Raw genomic sequence first — 26,125 nt, 5'->3', positions numbered from 1 at the left:
GCAGAACAAAATGCAAAGGATGCTGCGTAAGTTCACAGCTTGGGAGGGAAGGGCCTTCAGAGATCCAAGCATTTCTTAAACGGTTGCAAACAATAGTTGAGCCAGGATGTCTAAGGTAGCAATTTCAAAATGGCAAGCACCTCCGAGTTTTCTTCACGTAAAGCAGGCAGACATGAGTTTTGCTGTAATCCTGCTGAGAGAGTCAGGCAGATCAAGTGCACAGAAACTGAACCCGAGTTACATCACGGAGAGAGATGTCCAGAGTGCCGTTTTAATCCTGTCAAAACAATGCTCCCCTCCGTTCCATGACAAGCAACTCTATCCAGATGCGTGGACTGCAGGTTGAGTCCGGGACATGCAGCTGTCCAATCAGGAACAACAATCATCAATGAATGTGACGTGAGTGAGTGAGTGAGTGATGTGAGTGAGTGAGTGAGTGAGTGACGTGAGTGAGTGAGTGAGTGAGTGAGTGAGTGAGTGATGCGTGAGTGAGTGAGTGAGTGAGTGAGAGTGCAAGCCAAGACATCAACATTTTCCCTCTAATAAAAGGATGGGCAATCCAACAGACCTCTGTCAAGCAAAATCGATTGGGATTGATGGGTGTGGATCCAAATCCTCTTGTGTTGACGGCTGCAATGTTGTTTTAACCTAACAATGCTGCCAAGCTGCTTATGAGAGGGAGGGAATGACAGCCAGCCACTCAAACCAGCTTTAGCTGCATTTCAAGCTGAGTGCATGATGAAGGCGTGTGCCGAGGGAGGGGCGTTGTCCGTGTGTGCGTGGTGTGCGTGCTTGCGTGCGTGAGAGAGAGAGAGAGTAAAAAAAATGAAAGAAAGAAAAGTGTCCCTTGTCACCACTTTGAAACCGGTTTGACAGTGTGATCGCGTTACCTGAGGGGAGAAAGGAGAAGTACAGTTGTAAAATTTACAACAGGTGCGCACGCACGGACGGACGGAACGGACGGACGTTTAGGTGAAAAGGTTAACGACTGCCTGACTGACTGACTGACTGACTGACTGCACGAGCTCAAAGTCCAAAGTGCCAACTCTTGGTGCTTGTGTGCGTTTATCTTGACATTCGTCGTCTGCGAACTTTTGTTTTGCGCATTGCTTAACAGCTCGGCTACGAAGACAGTCAGTCAGTCGCGTGCGTGCGTGTCACTGTCAGTCTGCTGGCCCCGTTTGGAGGCAGGCGGGCAGGCAGGCAGGCGGGCAGGCAGCCACGCAGGCAGCCAGGCAGGCTGCGACGAACGCTGACATTTGGAATAACGCAGACGCTGCTCGCTCACTCAATCCAGCAGCATGCCCGTGCGACAGAAAGGTAAATGCCAATGTATATTGCTTCATTAGCAGTAATCGACTGCGTGTTCAAATGAGCTCTCGTTTACCTGTAAACTCGTTAAGTGTGCTGGCTGGCTGGCTGTGAAGTTTCACTTGGCTTTCGCAAAGTGTTGCTCGCTGATTATTTACTAGAACGGGCAAAACACGACGTGGATCGTTGTGCTTTTGTGCTCACGCGCACTTCAACTTTATTTGACGGCTACTGTTGGACTTGAATAAGCTCACCTCGGTGGAGGTGCCTGAAATGTTATTTTTCCGGCCTTTTCTTGCACCTGCCTGTAAGTGCAATTTGTGTTTGAATGCGCCAGCAGCATTCAGGAGCTCTATTGAAAATTGCAAGCTCCACGTAGCATGCATGTATCGCACTGGCATAGATCTACCTATACAGGCTATTTATTTGCATCTCCTTTGGGGATCTCAGCTACATTTGACATCATTGGGATGGGGCAATGGTTTACAAAACAAGCTGGAAAATAAATCAAGTGTAAATAATGAAGCCATTTGATTTTGGTCCCAATTTCCAATTTTGCGGACCACTTGCATTACCGTTTGAAACCACTAGAGGGCCACCAGTGGACAATGACCATGAATGACTGGATGAGTGAATGAATAGTATACTATTTGGGCCTACGTAGGCTACAAGCAATATAAAGTGCAAGATTGCAGTAAGATAAAAACCAAATGAGGTAAGTGCGAGACAATGGAAAAGAACAACAACAGCAGTAATAAGCAAAATCAATAAATACTTGTGTCAAATAAAAAGAAGAAAAAGAATGTCTTGCCTATCTTTCTTGATGATTTGAATGCTGCAGTACTTCTAAGAAAAGGAGCCCATGCTTGGCTAATCTGAAGCATACCTAATATGACTCTGTCTTCCTCAAATGAATAGTAGCGTGTTGTTTATTCCATTTGTCTCTCTTTTTTCAGATGCTCAACGAGCCCTTGAGCTTCTCCAGCAGTACAAGGCCAAATTAGATCAGAGGCAGCAGAGCCAGCTAAAACAGGGCCCTGTTGAGGAAGATCACCAACTGCAACAGTCCCTGGACAGAGTCATCAATGTGTTCCAAAGCCAGCTCTTTAGTGCCCTGCTCGGTAAGTCTTCCTTCATCTGTTTAGCAACTCGGGCGGGAAACCGCAGTGGTGAGCTGTGATCGCTTGTGACCTGAGCCCTGGCAACTGTGAGGTCATTGTCAGTTGACAGCAAGTGGCGACAAGTGGCGACATGCTAAAAAACAAAACGATATCATATGTAGATATACTTGACATTCCTTGTGTTGAACTTGGATGAATTTTTTCTTGTTTTCCTGCAGACATTCAGGAGTACTATGAGTTAACCGTCCACGCTGACAGCCAAAGTTCAAGCAAGCTGATGGATGACACCGTGACAGCTCCCTCCTCTGACAAGCTAGTAGCAGCCGTGCCGGTGCCGGTGCCGGAGCCGGTGCCGGAGCCGGAGCCGGTGCCGGAGCCCACCTCCGGTCAGCTCTCCAGCCCGGCTTCAGCGGAACCGTGCCAGCCAAAATGCATATCCCCCAAACCCAAGTCAATCAAGTCTCCTGCTCCTCCAATCCCATCAAAACAAGCGGTGTCCCCTTCATCGCCGCCGCCTCCTATTGCTCAGTCACAAGGGTCCAAGGTCAAGTCCCGAGCCCCACCTCCTCCAATCCAGGATGCGGACATTTCCAAGCCCTCGTCCCCGTCCTGCGCAGAGCCGCCGTCAATAAGACAAAATGATCAAAAGGCACCTCTCGATGCCGTTTTACCCTCAGAATGCTCGCCCGCTTCTCCTAGCAGTGCAAGTGAGCTAGTGACTGTCTCAAGTCTGGTCTTGGGAACCATCCAAGGCTTAGTGTCTGACCCAGACAAAGTCGGCCGAGCTCCCGACAGCGTTGCAGACGATCAAGGCTCAGGCCAAAACACTCCAATATCAAGTCCTATGACTCCTAGCAATGGAAAAGCTCCATTTGGTAGCCACAGTCCCTCAGTGCCACCAAGCAAAGGACCCGTGAAGAGGTACTGTAGCACTTGAACTTATTTATTGTTTGATAACATTTTGATTCATGTGCTCAACATTTTCAAACATTTTTTTCCTTCCTACACTCACTCACTCACTCACGCACGCACGCACGCACTCACTCACTCACTCACTCACTCCTCACTCACTCACCACTCACTCACTCACTCACTCACTCACTCACTCACCCTCACCAGCCCGCTGAAAGTCACGGCCTCTCCCACCAGCCCTGGCCAGAGAGGGGTCAAGGTAAGACGTTTCTATTGCACTTTTGCTGTTCATGGAAAGCCACTAGCTCATTGGTAATCTCTTGCTCTTTGGTTTGGGTCCCGCCGTGGACAATGTCAATTGTAGTTTGTTGTGGCTAGATGCATCCTGACTACGCTTGAGGCTTTTATTTATTCTTTCTTGTGCGGCCCGCTACCAAATGATGATGCCCACTGTTATAGAGTATTATCTTGAGGTTCTGAGCAATCATAACCCCTGAATCCCCCCACACACAAGTAGACTACTAGGATTAAGTATTGCATTGCTCTCGTTAATTACACTTAAAGTACCTTTACATTAGGATAATGGATTAAAAACACAGGGTGTGTCCAGCAGAGGCCCGCCCGGTAAAAGACAGCTGGACAATACTTAATCTGCTTGATTCCTTTCGTCGATGCAACATCTAATAAGGATATTATTCTATCTTATTGTCCTCCCTTTGATCCTATTGGTTGTCATCACTGTGTTGCTGCTGCTTCTGCTGCTGCTGCTGCTGCTGCTGCTGCTGCTGGCTTCCTATGCTCCAAGAGAGCAAGAGTCTCTCCTAAGAAGCTTAGTATAGGCTGCTTATAGACTTTAGTGAGGTGGAGCTATTTTAGGACACACAAATAGAGAAAGAGAGAGAGAAAGAAAATAATGAGAGTGGGATTCACTAAGGCCAATCCTTGGACACACCTTCTAAACTGCTAGTGCGGACTTGCATTGTCACTGGGAAAAGGAGAAGTCATGGGAAAGCTTACTAATTAGCTTGAAGATTTTTGAGGACATTTGCAGCAGAGCAGGACTGTCTGTCTATCTATCTGTCTATCTATCTGTCTCTGTCTATCTGTCTATCTATCTGTCTATCTATCTATCTGTCTGTCTATCTGTCTGTCTGTCTGTCTGTCTGTCTGTCTGTCTGTCTGTCTGTCTGTCTAGCTGTCTGTCTATCTGTCTATCTGTCTATCTGTCTATCTGTCTATCTGTCTGTCTGTCTGTCTGTCTGTCTGTCTGTCTGTCTGTCTGTCTGTCTGTCTGTCTGTCCATCTATGTCCTCCAATCAATGTGTGGCTAGAGCACTTGTGAAGTCACTGGATGTCGGGATGAGCTTTCCTGTTGTAGGGCTGACAGCTATTGGGCTACCACGAGTGCTCCATGTCAAGATGGATCATCAAAAGTCGACATCTCCACTCAATGTAATGTACCTTCGTGTAGTATGATAGAAGCAATATATGCGGCTGGCGACCTGTTCAGGGTGCTTGCAGTCTGCCTTTGGCACCCCCCGGGACGCTGAACGCTATCAGCCGTGTCGAAAATGGATGTATGGATGAAATTGAAGAAACATTCCAGTTTTTTAACGAAATAAGGATAAAAAAAAAAAACGCAAACTACGTTTTCCAAACATAACATAAAAACTTCTTCAGAGGCTGTTGTATCCAACTTTAGCCACACAGTGGCAATGTATCACAAAACAGCCACAGTGTTTGGGCCAGTGTATAACTTTACTTTTTTTTTTAATGATAATTAGGCTGATAAGATAAAGTGGCTGAGCTAAACATTAAGATCAAATACTCTTGCAGCGTAAACAAACAAGAGCTGATGATGCTATCATGTTTGAAACTCTGGATTGTGCTGGATGAGGAATTGTCACCAATGGAGCTTTTCAAATATTCCATAGTTTCAACGGACTCTCACACCGACAACTGCACACACACAAGAACACGCACGCACGCACGCATGCACACACACACGACTACGCATACACACACACACACACACACACAAACACTGCATAGTTATTTCCGTGCTGGCTGACCTACAAATGTTAACATGTAGTGCATGCCTGGGAGGCATATGAGGTTGCATTCTCTCTCAGTTTCTCTGTCCCTTTTTTTTTCTTCAAACATGTCCATTTGACTTTTTCCTCAACCTTATTCTTTGCTCTTTCGTCATTTTAATATTGTCGCTGTATTTAAGTCTGTATTTATTTGTCTTCACAAAATATTATAATTCTTGTGGCAATATACTGTGAATATGATTGGACTCATTAGTGCCCAATGTAAATGCAATTCCCAAATTCTGCAGCCTGCGTAAAATCAAGCTTTAGCTCTGCGAGCAAGCAATAACAGCCCCTTTTGTCAGCACAAAGAGTGTTTGGCTTTTGTATCTATATGACCATACAAGACAAAACAAGGCTATACAAGTAGCTAGCAGAGACCAAGGAAACGACGTTATGGGAACATGAGCGCAATCTATTCTTCCTACTCGCCGCTGTGCAGGTCTGATTCTTTCTGTCACTCGTTGAGCTTGCTGTTAAAAGGCGGGCCAAGAGAGGCAGTGGAGCAAACAGCGAGGGGAGAAAGGGAAAACCGAGAGAGAGAGAGAGAGAGAGAGGAGGATAGTGATAGAATAACAGAGGCAATGTTCAGCTAGTGAGAGGAGAGGAGAGGAGATGGATAGATGGATGGATGGCTGGGACAGCTGCTACAAAGAAGAGGGACATCCATACTGACACCTGCATACACACACACACACGCACTTCCTTTTTCTCTCACGCATGCACACAGATGCTGACCAAAACACACACGTGCTGACATCTTTTTCGACACGCAAGTGGCTTGGACATGTTCGACTTTGCTTCCTAACAATCTGAGGATTATGCTGAGCAATATGATGGTGAAGATGAAAGCCATGAACGGCAAGAGGGAGGAGAGGATGCTGGCCTGCCAAAGCTGAGGACCACAACCAGGCGCTGGGGGGGAGGGGGGGGGGGGATTGGAGGATGGAGCATGGTTAAATAAGTCATGCCTGTGTGCGCGCGTGTGTGACGGTGTGCATGGTTGAATGTATGAGTGAAGGTGAGGATGCCCCCCCAGCGCAGGAACAGCTAGCTAACGTTAGCCACATGTTGTGCCACTGCAAAGTAGCTTGCACCAACAACACCATATCTCTGATGTTTGGATGCAAGGTAGGTTGAAAGTTTGTGTGGAACAATGTGAAGGTGCACGTGGTTGAGCTTAACTTACTGGAATGAAAGTTTGTCAATTGACTTTGGTTGGAAAAGTCAGTTAAGCAAGAGATGGATTGTTTTGGACTCATTTGAAAACCATCTGGAATGGTGTCATTATCACAATGTTTTTTTCTCGTTTGGCAAAATATGTAGATCGAACCTTTCAAATCTTTCTGCATAAATGAGAGTCTAAGACAGCAAGAAGAGTGCAGCTGGGATTGATTCAATGACCTGGATGAAGAAGAATACATATTCACAGGCGCATGCATCTATTTGCTCCTACATGTCTGTCAATCGAAACAGTCATGTCATATCAATACGGTATGTCAATTCAAAGCGATGACAAGAGATTCCATTGATACTGCGATCGGAATTTTGGGCCGCTGTTCAAAGTAGTATGTATGTAGTATATCTGGAATGTACCGATCGATCGTTTGTTTTCGCAGTAGCGTTTTGATGTTGACGTTGGAGTCATGCATCCGAATTGTTTGCAAAAGTAGTAAATAGTAACAGTCCAGCACCCTGTGTGCATTTGTACCTTCTTCCAAGTGAATCCTAATCCGTTATCCTAAATGAATCTGGCGACATCTCTTGGATTGCTATGAAAGATGGGGATTCAGTGTGGAGCAGCAAGAGGTTGACAAGCAAAAAGGAAAGGAAGCAGCATTTGCGCGCGTGTCCCTTACGGCAGAGGATTCGCTGCTTTGGCTTTCAGATCTTACCAAGCGTGACTAACACTGCTTCCTACTCTCGCTCGCACACGTACAAAGCAATGAGGAAAAATCCCCTGCCATGCTTTATCTGCTGCCACGTTGCTCATGGATTGACAAGACTGGGACAGCCTCCTGGCATTCCTAGTATGTCTTCTTCGATATGTTCACACTGGGGTCGATCCACAGGCACCACGGTTTTGCTTGGCTTGGCCAAAAATACACCGGAACATAAATTACCCGCACCAAAAACCGACCCAACATTTGCTGTGTTTGACCTAACCTTTCATCATGAATTCATTTGGAGGTTGCACCCGAGCTCCTCTCTCCAGCAGTAGACAAACATGGCCTTTCTATTCCAAGTGCTGAAGATGCACCTTATATAAGCAAGCGTTCCACCCCGGAAAAAGAACAGTTGCAATCAATCATTAAAGTGATTTCGGGGAGTCGTTTGTACGCACTGGCTCTCGTGGATCCTTGCATTTGTTTTCGTATCTTGTGTGGCTAATCCGTGCATGCTAACTGAAGCGGAAAATGTGCCAGAAATCGGATATACTCGTATTTTCATGGACGTGTAAGGCTTGGCGTTTTGACTGGAATATTTTTGCTGGACACTTTTCCACCATTTTTCTATGGAATAGGACAATTTACGAGGTGCCAATGGCGACTCGCCACTTGTATGTGTGACTGTCTGACTTTGGCGCTTGCTTGATACGATTGTATCTTCAAATGTCGGCCATTATTCCAATCTCCAGGAACTATGTAAATATACAAATATAGTATATACAATAAATGGACATGGCATTTCTTCAGCCAAAATGAGATGGGCGGGCCAGCAAATACGAGCGTTCTCCTTTCCATTTCATCTTTTTGCACCATAACGAGTTCTATCTCCGCCACTTGTCTTTACTAGAACTCAAATGGAAGCATTTCTGTTTCTGCTTCTTGTCCTGAATAGAAGCTTATTTTCCTGCTTCCCATCATCACTCTTTTTTCCCCCCCTTATCCTAATCTGTTTTTCTTTCTTTTACTCCCTTATCTGCTCGCCGCCCAAATCCTCCTCTTTCTCTAGAAGTATCGATACCCGGGAGAGGAAGGGGTGTCGCAAGGCCCGGCAAAATTCCACCAACATAGCTGCTGCCGTCAGCACCCGAGCAAAGAGCTGAGTGATGCGAGGACTCTCGGGAGGCTAGGGATGGATCAGGGCACCTGGAGAAGAGCGAGGAGGCACAGTGGAGATTTGGAAGCCAGAGACACGGGAAACTCGCTCACCAGGGCCGGCTCTCTCGGTCGCCGCGGCCATCTCCGTGGGGCCGAGCTGGTTCAGGTGGCCGAGCGACAGCTCTCTCAGATTCAGCACGTCCACGGATATGTCACTCACGCGCACATCACACCCGCTCAGGTAACAAAGTTGTTTCAGATTTGGTTTTCTCTCTCTCTCTCTCTCTCTCTCTCTCTCTCTCTCTCTCTCTCTCTCTCTCTCTCTCTCTCTCTCGCGCTCTCTCTTTACAACATCGCCAGTAGTTTAGATTGCCTTGAAAAGTATCAACTTTGTCACATTTTGGGACCTTTCAATCAATGTGTTTGTTTTGGGATTGATGCCATTGATGATACACGGATTCTAAATGAACCTGGTCAACAGCTTTTGAGTGCAGCGCATTTTCACTCGTGAATTGACCTGACTTGCTGCATCCATCCAATGATTATTTGTTTGCATTTTTTGTGAGGAGACCCCTTACTATAATGGAATATCATCTTTCAAACTTCCTGACACCTTGGTGTCAAAGTACGCTTTTCAGATTGCGACAAACAGATACGTAGTATGTGGAAAAAAAAAGTGTCCTGTAGTTCAGAAACCCAAAAGTTAGTAGCTGTTGCTTCCTAGCTCCCTCCTGTGGCTTGAGTCCTCACTCACTCACTCACTCACTCACTCACTCACTCACTCACTCACTCACTCACTCCGTCACTCCATTTTTTGCATGTGTTCTATTGTTGGCTTGGCACTGTGTATGTTGTCCCTGTCCTCTTCTTGTACATTGCTGTTGGTTGATCTGGCGTGCTTGTGTATGACAGATGGATCTGCCATCTTGTTCTCCGCATGTCCACGTTCCCATCTCGCTGCTTTTACTGCAATTGCTGTCTGTTTTTGTCCGTGTGAAAAGAATATCCTCGTTTTTGAACATGTAAGATGTGTGTGTGTGTGTGCGCGCGTGCGCGTGCGTGCGTGTGTTATTCATCAACGAGAAAATAAAGAAGACTTGTGCAATGCAGGAAAATAGTTGATCTACTTTTGTGAATAGGTTTGTCCTGGCCCGGTTGCAGAAGCGTCAGGAGCGACACCACGGTGGCCGTACACCGTGCCATGCCATTGCCATTGCCATCATTGGCAGCCACTTTTAGGAGTTACACCACGGTGGCCGGCCGTACACCACGGTGGCCGGCCGTACACCACGGTGTACGGCCGGCCACCACGCACGGTGGCCGGCCGTACACCACGGTGGCCGGCCGTACACCACGGTGGCCGGCCGTACACCACGGTGGCCGTACACCGTGCCATGCCATTGCCATTGCCATCATTGCAGCCACTTTTAGTGCCACCTAGAAGCGTCAAAAGCCAAATTTAAATGTTGTTTCCCCATCACTAATAGCCACCTGGTAATATTTCGTTTTGGCTTTTTTTCCTGTCCTTGTTTGGTGAAGCAGCATTTGGTTGTAGTATTCCTTTTAAAACAGATGGAGGCAGCAGAGGTCTTTGAGCTAACCGCTGATGAGTGTGCGGAAAAGCTAAAAGCATGATCCTCGCAACAGACCAGTTGAGCTAGCACCAGTTAGAGGAGTGCCACTTCTAGACGGAAGCATTCATTTTCCATTGGTAAATTCGACTCCCACTGTGTGTCAATTTAATGAGCTACAGTAAGAGCCTGGACACGCTGCAGTTTGACTTGCAAAGAAATGTTTCAAACAATGTTGGCAGCCTTTTTGCAATAGCACCAAAGTGATTTGGTTTCATTTGTTTCAAATAAGGACGCATCTTGTTGGCAGCCTGTTTGCAATAGCACCAAAGTGATTTGGTTTCATTTCTTTCAAATAATGATGCATCTCGTTTTCTCCAATTTGTAATGGATAGGTCTACTAAGCCACCGTGATTGTCAATTTTCTTCTCATCCTGTGAAGTGAAAAATTGAAGTCACTGTCTCCCACTTTCTCTCCAATACCAATCAATCAATCTCCTATAGAGTATAAGCACCTGCCTGCCTGCCTGCCTGCCTACCTATCTATCTATATATCTTTCCTTTTAGGAGTGGGAGTGGCAGCGTGCTCGCTCTTCCCTCCCTCACCACAATCGAACAGAGGACTAATGGAAGAGCTGGGGTTGAGCCAAAATGGTTAGGAACCAATACCCGAAGAGCAGAGCAGAGGAGAGGAGAGCACAGTCTCCTCATCTGACTGCTGTCTGGAATACTTTTCAGCTTACATCCATCTCCTTATGTTGTAGTATCGTTTCAAAAAGACGCACATACGCATGCAAAACTGTTCACATTCCCAGCACAAACGAAGGACCGGATTGGTTTCTAGCAATCCAACTCAATGAAATGGCATTGTATTTGTCAAAACAACAATCAAATTGGTTGATGGCTGGCTGCAAGAGTTTGCGTACGATCCTCGCAAAATTCTCGGAACTCTGTTAAAAGCTGCGTTGTGTGCTTGATCATCCATAACAGGCCATTACCAACCTTAAGAGGATAAAGCTATAAATCATGCATGATGTGTGCTTTTATTTAATTGGTCATGAAATATGAATAGAGCTGGCATTCACTCGCTGACATTTGACAAGCGAGAGAGAGAGAGAGAGAGAGAGAGCGAGGGGGGAAAGTGAGAGCCACATGAAGGCAGGCAGGCAGGCAGGCAGGCAGGCAGGGCAGGTGCTTATCTTTCTTGTACTCTACCAGACGCTTGTGTACTTGAGCAGCACCTTCTGGCAATGTTTTTTCAATCATATTCACATTCCAATTGCCTCAGTCATAAGGCGACCCAGTGATAAGAATGTCTTCCCCTCAACCCTGATGGCAAAAATACAGTTGCTTTGGCTTGGTTCCATGGCCTTGCTACCATCTTTCTAACCTTCTCTTCCCATTGTAGACACACATGCGCATTTTTTTAATCGACTTGGTGAAACATCATTTGGAACAAAACCATACATTTCAATACATTTGCAGTAGTTAGGTGTATTTTGGGAGCCAGAAAGCTGTTGCCATAGATACCGTTCCCAAGGAAACACAGGAAGAAGCTGTAACTGGGGTCCTGCTCCACCTGTGCTTAATCCTCGGGGATGATACAAAAGCTGTTGATGTCTTTGGCCAATTGTTCTCTGAGGATTGGGATTATGTGGCTAGAATACGCTCAATTGTGCTAGGAAGCTCTGATAACAATTTGTGCACGTGGATAAAAGTTTCATCGTCATTTTGACAAGACTCGCCATAGTCAGTGTCCACCAGCAAGAAGCCATGCAGGAGTCTGTCTGTCTGTCTGTCTGTCTGTCTGTCTGTCTGTCTGTCTGTCTGTCTGTCTGTCTGTCTGTCTGTCTGTCTGTCTGTCTGTCTGTCTGTCTGTCTGTCTGCCTGCCTGCCTGCCTGCCTGCCTGCCTGCATGCATGCATGCATGCTTCTGACTCCGCGTTCATGTGAGAGTGCGTGGGAGAGCTGTGTGCTGCAGTATGTGCAAAAAGCCCGAGGAGAGTCAGTCAGCTTCTTCACCAAATCAAGCCAATGGAACTTGCTGCTGTGAAAAGATCTGCTTACTTTCCGCTTGTTGAGATGAGGAGGTATCCCACAAGTTGGAAGTGCTTTTCATGACCTCAGCCAGTAACGGGCATCATTGCGTCGTCTGTCTGCCTGGATGTGCCACTGCAGTCGTGTCTTTTGTGTGCTTGTATTGAGAATCGGATTTGTCATCAGTGGTTGTTTGGCGTTTAAAGGCGTGGCTTCAACCAGCATAGTATCTGAGGAAGGGAGTGAGGTGTCAAATTGCAGCTTCAAAAGAGTCTACGAAACAATTTAGCAGGCTGGAGCGAGCGAGAGAGAGAGAGAGAGAGAGAGAGAGAAGAGAGTAGGTGGGTGGGTTGGAGGCGAGGTAGCAAAGAGAGAGAAGGAGAGAGCCAATAATCAACTGTGAGACGTCAAGAGAGTGACTTGGAGTGAGATGAGATGAGATGAGAGATGTCGGAAGCCCTGACGACTTCCAGCGTGATGATGCAAAGCGTCCATCCTCCCACTTGAGATGCCTGCATCTTTCCACCTGCTTCCTTGCGTCTGTCTGTCCGTCAGCCGCTCGTACGGCGGGAGCGCGGCACAAGGCAGATTGACCGGCCATCTCCTCGGAAGAGGAAGTGGAGAGCTTGTTTCGGAAGAAGACAAAAGAAATAACTGGCGAGTCCCTTTCAATAATCGCGTGCCATCCGGCCGGCCCGCGCTCCCTCGCACGCTCCCTCTTTGTTGATTGTCCACTTATAGACTTGGGGTCTGGAGACCATGGACAAAAGGAAGCAAAGATTGGACCAAGAGTGGATGAACCAATGGACTGCATGCTCCGAGATGCTCAGGTTCCAATTGTAAAAAGGTTTTCATCTGACATCTGCTCTCGTGGAACAAAAGGAGAAGAAAACACCAGAAAAGACTACTGCTGTGCCTCGTCACTTGTACTCTGCATTGGATAGCAAATCCAAAATGGACAGAAGAACAAAAAGCGTTTGGACGTGAACACGTTGTTGTTGTCTGACAGACAGAAGAAGGTGACAAGCAAAGATGAACTATATTTTTGGCAACAATACTCTGTACCCCCGCAGTGGGAGGGGAGGTGGAAGTTCTGGGGGCCAAGGTGCAGGGCTGGGCGTCAAAGCAAAGCAGGGACCAAAGCGTGGCTCCTCAGAGGAACTGGCAGCGCCGCACAACTCCTCCCCATCCACCTCTTCTCCTGCCTCCTCCTCTCCTTCCACGTCCTCCTCTCGCTGGCAGCAGCTCCTTCTCTTCTTCTCCAAGAGGAGCGCCTTCACTGATTGCATTACGTCTAGCCAGGTAACGCATGTCTCGACTGTGAATTGCGCTTAAGGGGCGCTAGGTGGGAGATCGGGGTGGTGGCAGAGATCGGATCGAAGATGTTGGATCCGTGTTGATGTGAACTGCTGCTATCATACTCAACCAATGAAGGCATGTTGTGAACCTTGAGAAGATGCTATGCTGCCAGTGGAAGTGCAGGAAGGAAGGAAGGAAGGAAGGAAGGAAGGAAGGAAGGAAGGAAGGAAGGAAGGAAGGAAGGAAGGAAGGAAGGAAGGAAGGAAGGAAGGAAGGAGCGAGGGAGGGAGAAGGAGGAAGGAAGCAAGGAAGCACACAGCTCAATAAGATGACCAAGGAAGCCTTTGGAATCCAAAAAATGGCTTCAAATAGATGGTCCGGAAAATGAAAGCTGTATGATAAGCTTCTGAAGTCGTAAATGCCCAGAGCCTCCTGGAGTAAAAGACTTCTTAAGTTCAAGCCGAAAAGCCATTCTTCAGTCATTTCAAATTGGTTGTGATGTAGAAAAAAAGACTGTGGCTATCTTTAGAATAGTACAGTTGTATTTTTATCATCATCATCATCATCCTTTTGCTTCTTCCTTCACCTCCCACAAGCTTACTTGCACACTCCGAGACATTATAGCACAAGTGGGAGGAAAGCAATGTTGACAAGCGCAAATATGAAATGATGAAGACAATCTTTAGGATTCATTTCATAGAAAAAGAACAATAGTATCAATGGCACTCTTTAGACAGACAGACCTATTGCATTTTGCCATAGGGACCCGTACGTGCAAAAATACATTCTGGACAAAGGTGACGATGAAAAGCATGACTTGAGTGCTAACCCATTTTCAGACATGCTTCTTTTTGATCACATCTACCTGAGGTGTCTGAAAATGGACTCGAATAGAAGACGAATAGGGAGGGCTTGATGTTTTCACTTTTTTAGGGGCGTGACGAAAGCTATCGAAGATGTTTACAACCTGAGCCACTTTATTGCGTTGGACATCACTGTAGGAGGCATCAACGTGGGGATGACTTTGCGCTAGTCAATGTCATCATCGATCGGTCTGTGAAAGCGGCTTTGGAGAAAGTCAAAAAGAAAGGCTTTGAAATACATACTTGTGCACATATATGCAACTACACAGTCAAATGAGTGCATATGAGTTTTGGGTGTTGCATCATCTTGTGTGTGTGTGTGTGTGTGTGTGTGTGTGTGTGTGTGTGTGTGTGTGTGTGTGTGTGTGTGTGTGTGTGTGTGTGTGTGTGTGTGTGTGTGTGTGTGTGTGGTTGTGGTGTGTGTGGTGTGTGTGTGTGTGTGTGGTGTGTGTGTGTGTGTGTGTGTGTGGGTGTGTGGTGTGTGTGGGTGGTGTGTGTGTGTGTGTGTGGGATGATGCTTTCATATCAGTTCACACTCTTCCCTCCCTCACACAGCGAGTCTCGCTATCGACTCTTTGCACTTGTTTCCCTCTAGCCTCTTCTCTGTCCATGAGCAATCATTTTAATGCCTTCTGTAATGCAACACAAGCACAGAAAATGTTCCGCTAATGTGCTTTTTGGGGCTCTGCACAAACGTGCATCATTGCTAAAGTCAACCAATGGGTAGGAACGGGAGTGCGATTGCTCATCTGTCTCTTTTATGCCGCTGTTGTGAACCTGGTCCACCGATACAGTACATTTTTGTCTGACAGGGCAATGTAATATATTGGAGGATGATGAACAGAAGATGGATGGATGGATGGATGGATGGATGGATGGATGATGGATGGATGGATGGATGGATGGATGGATGGATGGATGGATGGATGGATGGATGGATGGATGGATGGATGGATTTGTTTATTTATTTATAAATGCATGCAATGTTTGGCATAAAAAAAGGCAAAACCACAGGGAGGAGGGGCACAGTAGCTCATTTGCTCATTTGAGTATTGCCTTGGACTGCTGACGCCATGCACCATAAACAATTGTAAACATAAAGAGGTGAGGCTTCACACTTGCTTATTTTCCACCGACTGGCCTCCGCTAATAGAAGCAAGCAATTGGAGTCAGCAAACGCTTACAGTTGAGCAAAGTAGAAGAGGCCATGGCCAATCGCTGGCAGGTCCGGCCCACTGAATGTCATTCATTCAAAATCAGGCTCACAGTTGCTTTGTCGTATGGAGGGCTGGCTGGTTGGCTGGCTGGCTGGCTGGCTGGCTGGCTGGCTGGATGGATAGATGGATGGCTGGCTGGCTGGATGGCTGGCTGGCTGGCTGGCTGGCTGGATGGATAGATGGATGGCTGGCTGGCTGGCTGGCTGGCTGGCTGGCTGGCTGGCTGGCTGGCTGGCTGGCTGGCTGGCTGGCTGGCTGGCTGGCTGGCTGGCTGGCTGGCTGGCTGGATGGATGGCTGGATGGATGGCTGGATGGATGGCTGGATGGATGGCTGCATGTGGGCCGGTGCGAAATCTGCTGCAAGGATCTTAATGATTGGTCTTTAATGCATTTCTCCTGAAGCATGCCTTCACCTGTATAACTGTATCCTGCTAAAGTGCAGAAAATACACATGGCAAGTTCACAAATAGTCCTTTAAGATCCCTGTCTTTTTTTTTTCTGGTTTCATGGCAACATAGAGTAATGGTCATATTCCTCTCCTCACTTGTTAGCAGCCCCTGCCTGCCCCCCCCTCCAAGCAATATTTTAGTCTTGGCTTCATTTAACATTGTGTTGCCAACTGCCTTGCCTATTCATCTTGCTATTCATCAACTTGCGGCTAGCTAGCTAGCCTACAGCCCTGGCAGCACTTTACACAGTGCACGCGCAACAATAAAACAACCTTTCCCTCATCATCTCCCTGCTTTCTTTATGTAGGCGGACGCTTCTATATATGCCGTCTTCTTTCGAGGAGCAACGTGTGCCAAGCTGACATGATCGATTTGGACCTCAAAGCCATTTATTGATAGAAATCACTAAGCCATGTTCATTGTCAAATACCATCTGTAGATGGCCAAAGGCAAGCAGGCAGGCAGGCAGGCGGGCACGGGCGCTAACGTCATGGAATCATTTCGTTTCCTCAACCATAAAGATAGGAAGAAGAGAAAACAAATCTATAGCCTTCAACGCTAAAGTTTCAAAGACTAATGTTTATATTAAACACCGATTTAGGCGGCTTGCGTTCCGTAGTGGTTCTAGTCATCGATTGAATCCAAGTTGAAATGTTCTTGCACATCATTGTATTCTGTTTGCACAACTTTATTGGAATTGTAAAAAGATGCATTCTTGTAAGTAACTAGGTCAGTGCATAGAAACACTCAGGCACCTGACCTGGCTTGCCATGTTTTGCTTTAAAAGAAGAAGAACAAAAAGGTTCTCCACCAATCACGGCTCGGGACGCATCATACTCTTCCACGCTGACCGCGAGCGCTTTGCTGTGAGCCCTGGTGTCCTATCGATTAGTCACGCCTGGCTGCTGTCATGTGCACAAGAGCGCCCAAGCTCCTAATTGGCCGGTCCGGGACGAGCGAGAGCGCATCCCACTTGTACGGACGGAGGGGGACGGACGGCAAGAGCGAGGAGGCACAAACATGAGAGCATCTGAAAAGAAAGACGTGAGCTCATGTCAAGTTTTGAAGATCAAGGCAAGCCTTTTTTTTCTTGATTATTCTTTCGGACTCTAATTTCCCAAAGACGTGTGTGTGTGTGTGTGCGTGTGCGTGTGCGTGTGCGTGTGCGTGTGTTTAGCTATGGGTTCCCCTCTGGAATATAAATCGGCAACATCGCAAGTGGAGTCCCTGGATTTCCCAAACAAAGCTGGAGTATTACTTCACTGGTTCTATGTTTGAAGTGCCACCTGAACTTGGAGGATGCGCATTATCTGAGAGACTGATAACTGGAGCCCAGCCTGTAGCCTGTTGGTGGAAAGTCTTCCTTTGGGGTGCAGGAACAGACTTTGCGTCCATTCTGTCCTAATGTAAAGACTGAAAGCGAGCTTCACCCATCTGAGGTACATTGTCACACTTCACGACCTGGCTTTGTTCAATTCATGCCGTAGCCCAGGCGGCAGGCACGGAAAGGCCTTTCCCAAACGTGGACCTCTTTGTCGGAATGGACGGAGGAGACAAATGAAGGAAGGGGAAAAGTCCGACGTTGCTTTCAGTTCTTCGTTGACCTACATTATGTGAGCGGCTCTTTTGTCATCCCTGTCGAAGCGATGGAGCGGTAAGAGGGAAAGAAGACGCAGCCGCCACGGATGCGGCCTTCCTGCCGCTATGACCACTTACTTCCACAGCCACGACTTCTGTTGTAGCCCTAAAAAGCCCGCCGGCTCTTCCAAGGGAAAATCCAGCAAAGGGAAGGTCAAGTCCGGCAAGAGCCAGCATCATCACTCCAAGCGTAGCCCCAAATTACTGCAAGTCCAGACAAGTCAATGGCAGCGTTCCCCCCTCCACTCGCCCAAGCACACTAGTCAAAAAGGCTGTCCTTCGCCCAAACCTCTTCCTTCGCCTTCACCCAGCTATTACCACATTCCGTCTCCGAGTCAATGTCATCTAGCGCCGCCGCCGTTCCACAGCTACCAGCTGGCGCCGGAATCACCCAATCATCTCCTGCATTCCGCGAGCCATCATCAGATCTGTCTGTGGCCAGGTCATCAGCAGCAGCAGCAGCAGCAGCAGCAGCAGCAGCATCAGCAGCAGCAGCATCATCAGCAGCAGCAGCAGCAGCAGCAGCAGCAGCAGCAGCAGCAGCAGCAGCAGCATTTTTCTCCAAATCGGCAACACTTTCTCCCTCTGGCCTCGGGAGGTCGCCCACTTTCCTCGCCATCGTGGCATCAACTCTGTCATCATCAGCAGCAGCAGCAGCAGAGTCACTCCAACAGTCACAATTTGTTGTTCCAGGACTACCAATCTCAATGTTCTCCTCTTCTGCCGCACTGCTCGCAGTCTCTTTCCATCCATCCCTTTCACTCGGCACAGACAGCGCTGTGTTCAGCTCTGGCTGGTTACGGCTGGAGCACGTTGCCCACGCAGCTAGCCCACAGGGCCGCTGGAGGAGGAAATTTCCAAAACTTGAAAGACACTGTGACAAAGAGCAAAAGCAAAGCAAAGGCCGGGAGCAGACCGTGGCCCAATGACTCCTACTTGTGGGATGTCCGCTCTGTGGAACCCCCCGCCGCCGCCGCCGCTCACACGCAGCGCTTTCCACAAATACAAGCCCATGTACGTGTACAGGTAGGTTGCATAGGCAACCAGTATGGATCGTGTTAAGCGCTTCATTGCTAATTGATTGCATACAATCAGGGCCTGTGTCCAATTCACATTGAAAGTTCCAAAGAGCAGGAGCAGCCCTAAATTCCGAAAAGCTGTTGAATTGTGAGCTATTTATTTTTGACCAACTTTTGTTGTACTAAGACACCTGAGAAGTGTTTTTAGCGTCCAAACTCTTCTCTTGAGTTTTGGACCAGAGTAGGGATTAGAGTCCATTTTTGATTACAGCACAGCACAGTACAGCACAGCACAGCACAGCACAGCTCAGCTCAGCGTGTTGCCTGATCTGAAATTGTCCTTAATCTGATCCTATTCAAGCTGCTTTGGACATATGCTGGCATTTTCTTCTTACCTCTTAGTCAAGATTTGCTTTCTTTCTTTGACATTTTCACGTGAGTGTTCAGGGCTTAGTTTTCCGGTCAGATGAAGAACAGACCAAGCTGTTGCAAAACAATGTTGCGATTCAACTCAATGCAAAATACTATGTTGCATTCTAATCATCTAATCAAATGAATAAAAGATTTGAAATTGGGACATGAAAGTAAGATTCACAAATGATGAAATGAAAGCAGATGAATTCCTTTGTAGACCTTTCATCCGTACGTAGATCTTAGATGAGTGAATTAAAAGTGCGTTTGAGCACTTTTGCTCAGAATTTGGGGGGAAAAATATGAATCTTTTTTTCCAAAAGGCTGATGTTGAACTTGTTGTGCCTTTGGATGGCAGGCATGTGCACCTTCTGCTCCTCGTTGCTGTTGTTGACTTGACTCCTCCCGACCATGCCATGACTAATCCCTCTGATCCTCTCTCTTTTTCGCGTTCCCATGTGGGATCAAGCATCCATTCAGCATGACTGACAGATTGGACACGTTAGATAGACAGACAGACAGACACAGCGGGAGGGAGGGAGGAGGAGGGACAAAGATGCGAACGAGCGAGCGAGCGAGAGATCAGGGGACGTGATGGATGGATGGATGGATGAGAGAGATTGAGATTAGTATTGAGCGCTAAATGCTATTCCTGCTTTGTTGCATTGATGCTGGCTGGACACTTCATTTGCTTTCTGAACACACAGTGAGCTTCGAATTTTCCTTCTAGCGGATTTTTGCTTTATGGGAGACGACTTCGATATTGGATTGCGTCCATATACTCTGAGATGGGGCAAAAGAGGAGAGGTGGAATCCATGAGGGACTCAATGTGATTGAGTGAGGAAGAGCATTTACCAAGCAGAAAAGAGGGAAAGCTCGTGTGTCTGCTTCATCCGTTCTTTTCCTTTGCTATTCTGATCAATCACAGGTAGATGGACAAGAAAGAGCTTGGCTTTTTCTTTCCAGCAGCATATCATGCACTTTGATGCATTGCTGCTAAGTGGCAAATCAATGATGGATGTGCAAGTGGATTCTTTGAATGTCAATTGAGTGAGTGGGCCTCATCAATGATGACGCTTTGAATTGGTATTGTCTGTTGAGAGGGCTGCGCAGTATGCCATGTGGTGTACGCAGCGCAGCGGCTTCATGCTAGCCATCCGTACTCGACATGCTGTACCAAACATGAGACGAGTAAGTTGTCGCAGGGCTCTTCTTCTTCTTTCTTCCGTAATGACCATCAATTCCATCAACTTTATGTATCTTGAGGCCAACCCCCCTCCATTGGTGGTGAACACAGACCAGTGTGGACACCCCCCCATATGTGAGTAGACTTTGAAATATGTTTGGAAAGGAAAAAGAACAGACGCCTGCCTGCCTGCCTGCCTGCCTGCCTGCCTGCCTGCCTGCCTGCCTGCCCGCCGCCCGCCCGCCTCTACGCCCTGCCCTGCCGCCTGCCTGACTGCGTGTTTCATTTGCTACATTGTGATGTTGGTTTGATTTCCAGAAATGGTTCCGCCCTAATTGGTGACCTCTGGATACAATGGTTGAATCCAGAATAATATGGGCCCAGATGTCATTTTACTGCTAGCCAGCTGCCACAGCAAATGGGCGTTCTAACCTATATTAATTGCTCTGAAATCAAAGAGATTACTTTTTGTAAAGTTTCACTTACTATACATTTTTGCCCCTATCATTTCAAGAAAGCGCAGAGGTAAAAATGACGACTCCACGTGAATGATTATTTTCCACGATGCCGTAAATATTTGAACGTCCAAGAATAATCTCTATTCATATTCCTTGTTGGCAATTGTACGTGGCGTAATGATGGAAATGTAGTCGAAAGCACCGATTACAGACAAGGCGATTACTCGGGATGCCGTTTGTGTTCATATATGGAAGCCAGGATGCGAGAATATGAATCATTCCATCTGATTTGAGTCAAATGCAAACAAGTTGAAGACATTGTGATATTTTTTTCTTTTTTCATACTCACAAATCCCATTCTCTCTTTCTACATCTGCCGTATCCAAACGGTCAATGGAACAGAAGCAGACTTTGAATATGAGGAAATCAACATTGGAGCGGAGTAAAAACAGAAGGATTGTACCAATACGATAGATACTAAAGCTACGACTATTTCCTCCAACTTTCTTTCCTTTCTTGCCCCGTCCGTCCGTCCATCGTCCTTCCTTTGTGCGTTGTCGTGTCTCCTCTCTCAATGATACTCTCCTTTGTCTCTCTCTCTCTCTCTCTCTCTCCTCTCTCTCTCTCTCTCTCTCTCCCTGAGGCTCTCTTGCCATTCATTCATTCATTCCTCTGGCTGCTTCTTCTTTTCTCCTGTGACCTGGATCTGTCTGCTCGAGTGCCACTGCTTTCAAGACACATACACGCAAATAGAGAACCAAAATGAGCCACATCCATATTCACACATTGAAAGAACCCAGCACTGTCAAACAAATGGGTGCCAAATCACGAGTGGCTCGTTATTGTATTAGGACTAGTACGTAGCGGCCGTGTTGCCGTGAAAAACGCTCACCTCCGTCATCTGTGTTGTGCACAGGGTAACTCAGGTTTGGGCTTCAGTATTGCAGGAGGGACCGACAATCCCCATATTGGAGAAGATCCGTCCATCTTCATTACCAAGATTATACCCGGAGGGGCCGCGGCCCAGAATGGACGACTCAAGTGAGACATCCTTGCGCAAAATCATTTCATTTTGAAGTTGGAATGATCAAAGCAGCGTTTTGGGCAACTTGTGAAGGGATTTCGGTCACGTCAAGAAAAGTCTGGGGGAAAGGCGTCCATCAGAAAGCGGGTGGTTAAGCTTGAAATCAGGGAAAAGCAAGCTACGTCAATGAAACTGTGACGACTTTTCTGTCACAAGAAAGCCGGTAGTTTCGACGGCGGCCCAGCGTAAGCTACGGCTTACCCGTTTTGAAAGAAATACGAGGACATGGCGGCGCAATCGATTTACGTGGGGAGGGGCTGGGCGCCGGCCGGCGGCGGACGGCGGGCAGGGTTTGTGCTTTCTTCATTCCGGAAGAGTTTTTTGTCGCAGCGCTGTCCTTTCGCAAGAGACTCCATCATTCATATCAACACGTGCTCGTTTTTTTTTTTTTGCAAGCCATAGCTTTTTCTTTTTTTTTTTTTGCCCCCGCACCCCCCTTCGGCCGGTCCCGGTCGGCGGTCAAAATTGATTTCTGATGGGATGCTGCCCACAGTCTGCTCTGGCTCAAGGTCAGCTCCTTCCTCCACAGTAGTCCGAAGCATCTATCTGGAATACGGCCAGCCGTCCGAGCCGTTGACGTTGTTATTAATATATTGGTCCGAGCAAATGCAGTAGCTTAAGTAGGCACGGGAAACGGAAGAAACGAGGACGCTGTCATTTGTTCAACGGCTGCACATTTGAATTGCAAATTGCTCTTACTTATGACGACGGCCTCAGATTTGATTTGAATCGTACAGCTCTTATGATGTTGCCGCTCGCGCAGGGTGAACGACTCCATCGTCCGGGTCAATGACACCGACGTCAGGGAAGTGAGCCACAGTGGGGCGGTGGAGGCACTCAAGGATGCCGGAGGTTTGGTCCGACTGTGCGTACGACGCAAGAAGAGCCTTACCGATAAAATGGTGGATATCAAGCTAGTCAAAGGACCCAAAGGTAAAGAACGGCAAACACAAGTACTTGCAAATGTATTGATTGAAAAACCAAACCAAAAAAGTCCCTCATTTCTGGCCTATCAAACGTAACCGGAATATGAAGCGTATCAGAAGAGTCAAGTGTTGATTGTTTCTTTTCAGGCCTGGGATTTAGTATAGCTGGTGGAGTAGGAAATCAACACGTTCCGGGTGACAACAGCATTTATGTGACAAAGATCATTGAGGGGGGCGCTGCGCAAAAAGATGGCCGGCTACAGATAGGGGACAAACTTGTAGCTGTAAGTATTATGTTGGTCTCAATCACTATTGACAATGAACGCACATTCACATCGATACGAAGCATCATTACATGTGCAAATGATCCGTTCTGCTGCATTCCTAGGAAATCGCAATGTCTCATCGAATCGAATGATTGAAAACACACATGCGTACATCCATTTAATGATGTGTCTCCAGGTAAATGCATCTTCTTTAGAGGAGGTTTCTCATGAGGAAGCAGTTGCAGCCCTAAAGTCAACCCCAGATGTTGTTTACCTACGCGTGGCCAAACACACTTCTGTCTTTATCAACGAAACCTTTCCTCCTCCCGATGTCACCAATTGTAAGTATCTGGTTGATGTTCCGTTCAAATAGATTACGGGTGACACAAGCTTGAATAGCAGCCCGAGCTGTTCTACTTGATGTTGCCGACATGCTTTTGAACCAAATTTCTTGCCACCTGTGCTTGAATGGCATGCGTGATGGTTAGAACATTGGCGGGGGGACACCCTCAACTTTAAATGGATTTTTTTTTTTCATTTCTAAAACAGGCTGTTTTTTGCCGGGAAAAAAAACAACAATCACAATTTCGAGTACACCCTCTTCCCCAGCGACCGCTGCAAAAAAAAGAAAACATGGTCAAGCACAACACAGTTTTGATAGGATGAGATGCTCAAGACAGTCTGAAGTGCTCATTCATGATGTTGCCTTTAACACGATGTGACTGGATGATGAAGGAGACCTGCTTTTGTTTTGATCCCAGCCTACCCTTCGCATCATGACAATCACATAAGCCCCTACATGAGCGGGAGCCAGTCTGTTAGCCCGGCCCCACTGACCACGCCCAGATACTCACCGATGCCCAGGTCCGTGACGGAAAATGACGACTTCACCAGGTAAGTAACGAGTCGGTGCAGAAAAGACAAACGTTTGTAATGTTAAGGTTAACCTTTGACGAGAGCCCAAATTCACTGCCTGACCTCTGCTTGCAAGGTTGTGACGTGCCTGCCTGCGTGCGTGCGTGCGTGCGTGCGTGCATGTGTTTGGGTGTGCGTGCGCATGCTTGTGTCAATTTGGCAGATGGCAATCAGAATTTTCATCTGGCATGTAAACTGAGGTCACATACGTAGACACGTGCACATTCACTCTGGGTCGGGTCGGGGCTGCTTTACTATCTTTAATCCATTTTAATGGGAGGATTACAGCCTATCACAATCCACGTCACTCAACTGGCGTCACCGTGGTTACTAGAATATGACTCCGAACGTCATCATCTTTTTGCCCAATCACAATCTTTTCACTATAATAAATCTGATAAGCTGCAGACTGACTGCCGAATGGTCATTTGGATGTGCGCTCTTTCTTTCCGAGCTATGTGGTGGTGGTGGCCTATGTGTGTGTGTGTGTATATCCACGTCTACATATATAGACGTATACATATATCCATACGTATACGGATATACCTAACCCTGAAATCTACAATTTACACAGTATATATAGTACGACTGAGGAAAATGCTTCATAATGTTGAACATTTGAATTTCATGATACGGTAGCGCCATCTACTGGGCAACCGTAGTGAGCTATCGCTTTCCTTCAAGTGTAATGCATGCCTCTTCCCATCTACGGTGCATATGATACAAACGCTCGCCCTCCCTCCCTCCCTCCCTCCCTCCCTCTCTCCCTCCCTCTTGAAATTTCATGTATAGGTGATACAAAATGAGACCAAGAAGAATTCTTTTCAGCCTAACAACTGTTAGTATTTCCTTTTTGATGTTGTCACTCCTCCCTCCCTCCCTAGCTCCCTTCTTCTGCATACGGTTAACTTGGCTTTACTGCTGTAGACATGCTTACAGTGAGGGAGGGCCTGTTTTGAAATGAAAATCTTTCTTTTTCCATGGAGTTGAGAAGTGCCAAAACCGTCTTGTATTCTTTCCCTTAGGGAGCCTCGGCGTGTGTTGCTTCACCGAGGGTCTACGGGTCTTGGTTTCAATATCGTTGGAGGAGAAGATGGCGAAGGAATATTCATTTCCTTCATTCTGGCTGGTGGTCCAGCTGATCTTTGTGGGGAACTCCACAAGGGGGACCGGATCCTCTCTGTACGTGGGTGCCGAGCCAAAGCCAAGATGTTCTTTGTGGATTTGGCTCTTTGCTTTCTCAAAGTACTATGTGTCTTTGGATGTAGGTGAATGGAGTTGACCTGTCGACAGCGACACACGAGCAGGCGGCTGCGGCTCTGAAGAACGCGGGACAAACGGTCACCGTTGTAGCGCAGTATAAACCGGAAGGTGAGTGCTAATGGCCTGGCTAATGTATACAGTATTTGTCAAGGATGGAGTGTAGGATTAGTAAAGCAGGAATCCTTTCAGTGTTGTTGTTCTTTTTTTATTCCTTTACTGTGTGCTGACTCTCCTATAGTGCTGATTAGTGACTGTTGAATGAGCTTCATTCAGCCCTTCTGTTCATGCTGCGTATCGGTCCTTTTGAAGGCCGTGTTTGTCCGGCTCCCGTGGCAATACTGAGCAGCGAGCGACCTGTGGTGCGCCCTCTGCTTCCACCACATAAACATGCAAAGGCGCACATCATGCTGTGTGTGTTTATTGGTTGGTCCTTCTGTTATTTATACGAGGAATACGACCTGCTGTCATCAAATGCAGAACAAGTGTAGATACGTATGTACAAAGTGAAAAGACATCTTTAGGAACCTCTTTCTGCAAAGTGGTGGGACAGTGAAATGGCAGAAAATGTCCGAAATGGCAACATGGATTGATTAAGAGGTGGTGCAAAGAAAGGAGCAGGCTGCAAGTGGCGCTTGACTACATTTGGGGCCAAGTGTGCCAGTGCCCCAGGTACAGCCAATGGGCAAATGTTTGTGCTTTTGACCTTCCATGTGGTGAATTTTGAAGCCATAGAATATTGATCTGCGTGGCAGTCTCAGCATTGTTGTGCATTTCAGAACGTTTTCACCTCGGTGATCATTTGAGGTGCATATCGCTTTCGATGCCACGAGTAGCTGATTCGGCAGCTTCAAGTGTGCTCTTCTCCCCCTTTGTTTCCTGCTGCGGGACTGACTACTTTAGTCAAGCCTTCTGTTTGATTTCCGTCTTAGTCACATGGATTGCACACAACTGTCACCGTCATGCGCACACAGACACAGTCCATGTCTGTCGGCAGCAATGCACAGGGGATTAGCTCCGCTTGTCTTAGTCTGCTTCTTACAC

The 26,125-nt window shown here is 47.2% G+C and overlaps 1 protein-coding gene across 1 annotated transcript; it reads left to right on the top strand.

The window, feature by feature from the left end:
- The first annotated feature begins 1,109 nt into the window (after window positions 1-1,109).
- LOC119122123 (disks large homolog 1-like) lies at window positions 1,110-25,203 on the top strand. Its single transcript, XM_037250329.1, has 9 exons — window positions 1,110-1,320; window positions 2,268-2,432; window positions 2,651-3,353; window positions 3,552-3,603; window positions 8,393-8,722; window positions 20,253-20,311; window positions 22,478-22,647; window positions 24,847-25,007; window positions 25,090-25,203. Exons 1-9 carry the CDS (start codon window positions 1,302-1,304, stop codon window positions 25,201-25,203), a joined length of 1,773 nt encoding a protein of 590 aa, XP_037106224.1. The 5' UTR covers window positions 1,110-1,301.
- Window positions 25,204-26,125: the final 922 nt, after the last annotated feature.

This window comes from Syngnathus acus, chromosome 4 (genome assembly GCF_901709675.1).
Source record: "Syngnathus acus chromosome 4, fSynAcu1.2, whole genome shotgun sequence".
Taxonomy (NCBI): Eukaryota; Metazoa; Chordata; class Actinopteri; order Syngnathiformes; family Syngnathidae; genus Syngnathus; species Syngnathus acus.
Note: the sequence above shows the minus strand (reverse complement) of the source record. Positions and strands in the feature narration are given on the sequence as shown.

Bases quoted from the DNA above. Each gene is read 5' to 3' on its own strand.
- LOC119122123 (XM_037250329.1), top strand. The intron at 2,433-2,650 runs GTAAGTCTTCCT...GTTTTCCTGCAG, and splicing joins GCTCTTTAGTGCCCTGCTCG to ACATTCAGGAGTACTATGAG. The intron at 3,604-8,392 runs GTAAGACGTTTC...CTCTTTCTCTAG, and splicing joins CTGGCCAGAGAGGGGTCAAG to AAGTATCGATACCCGGGAGA.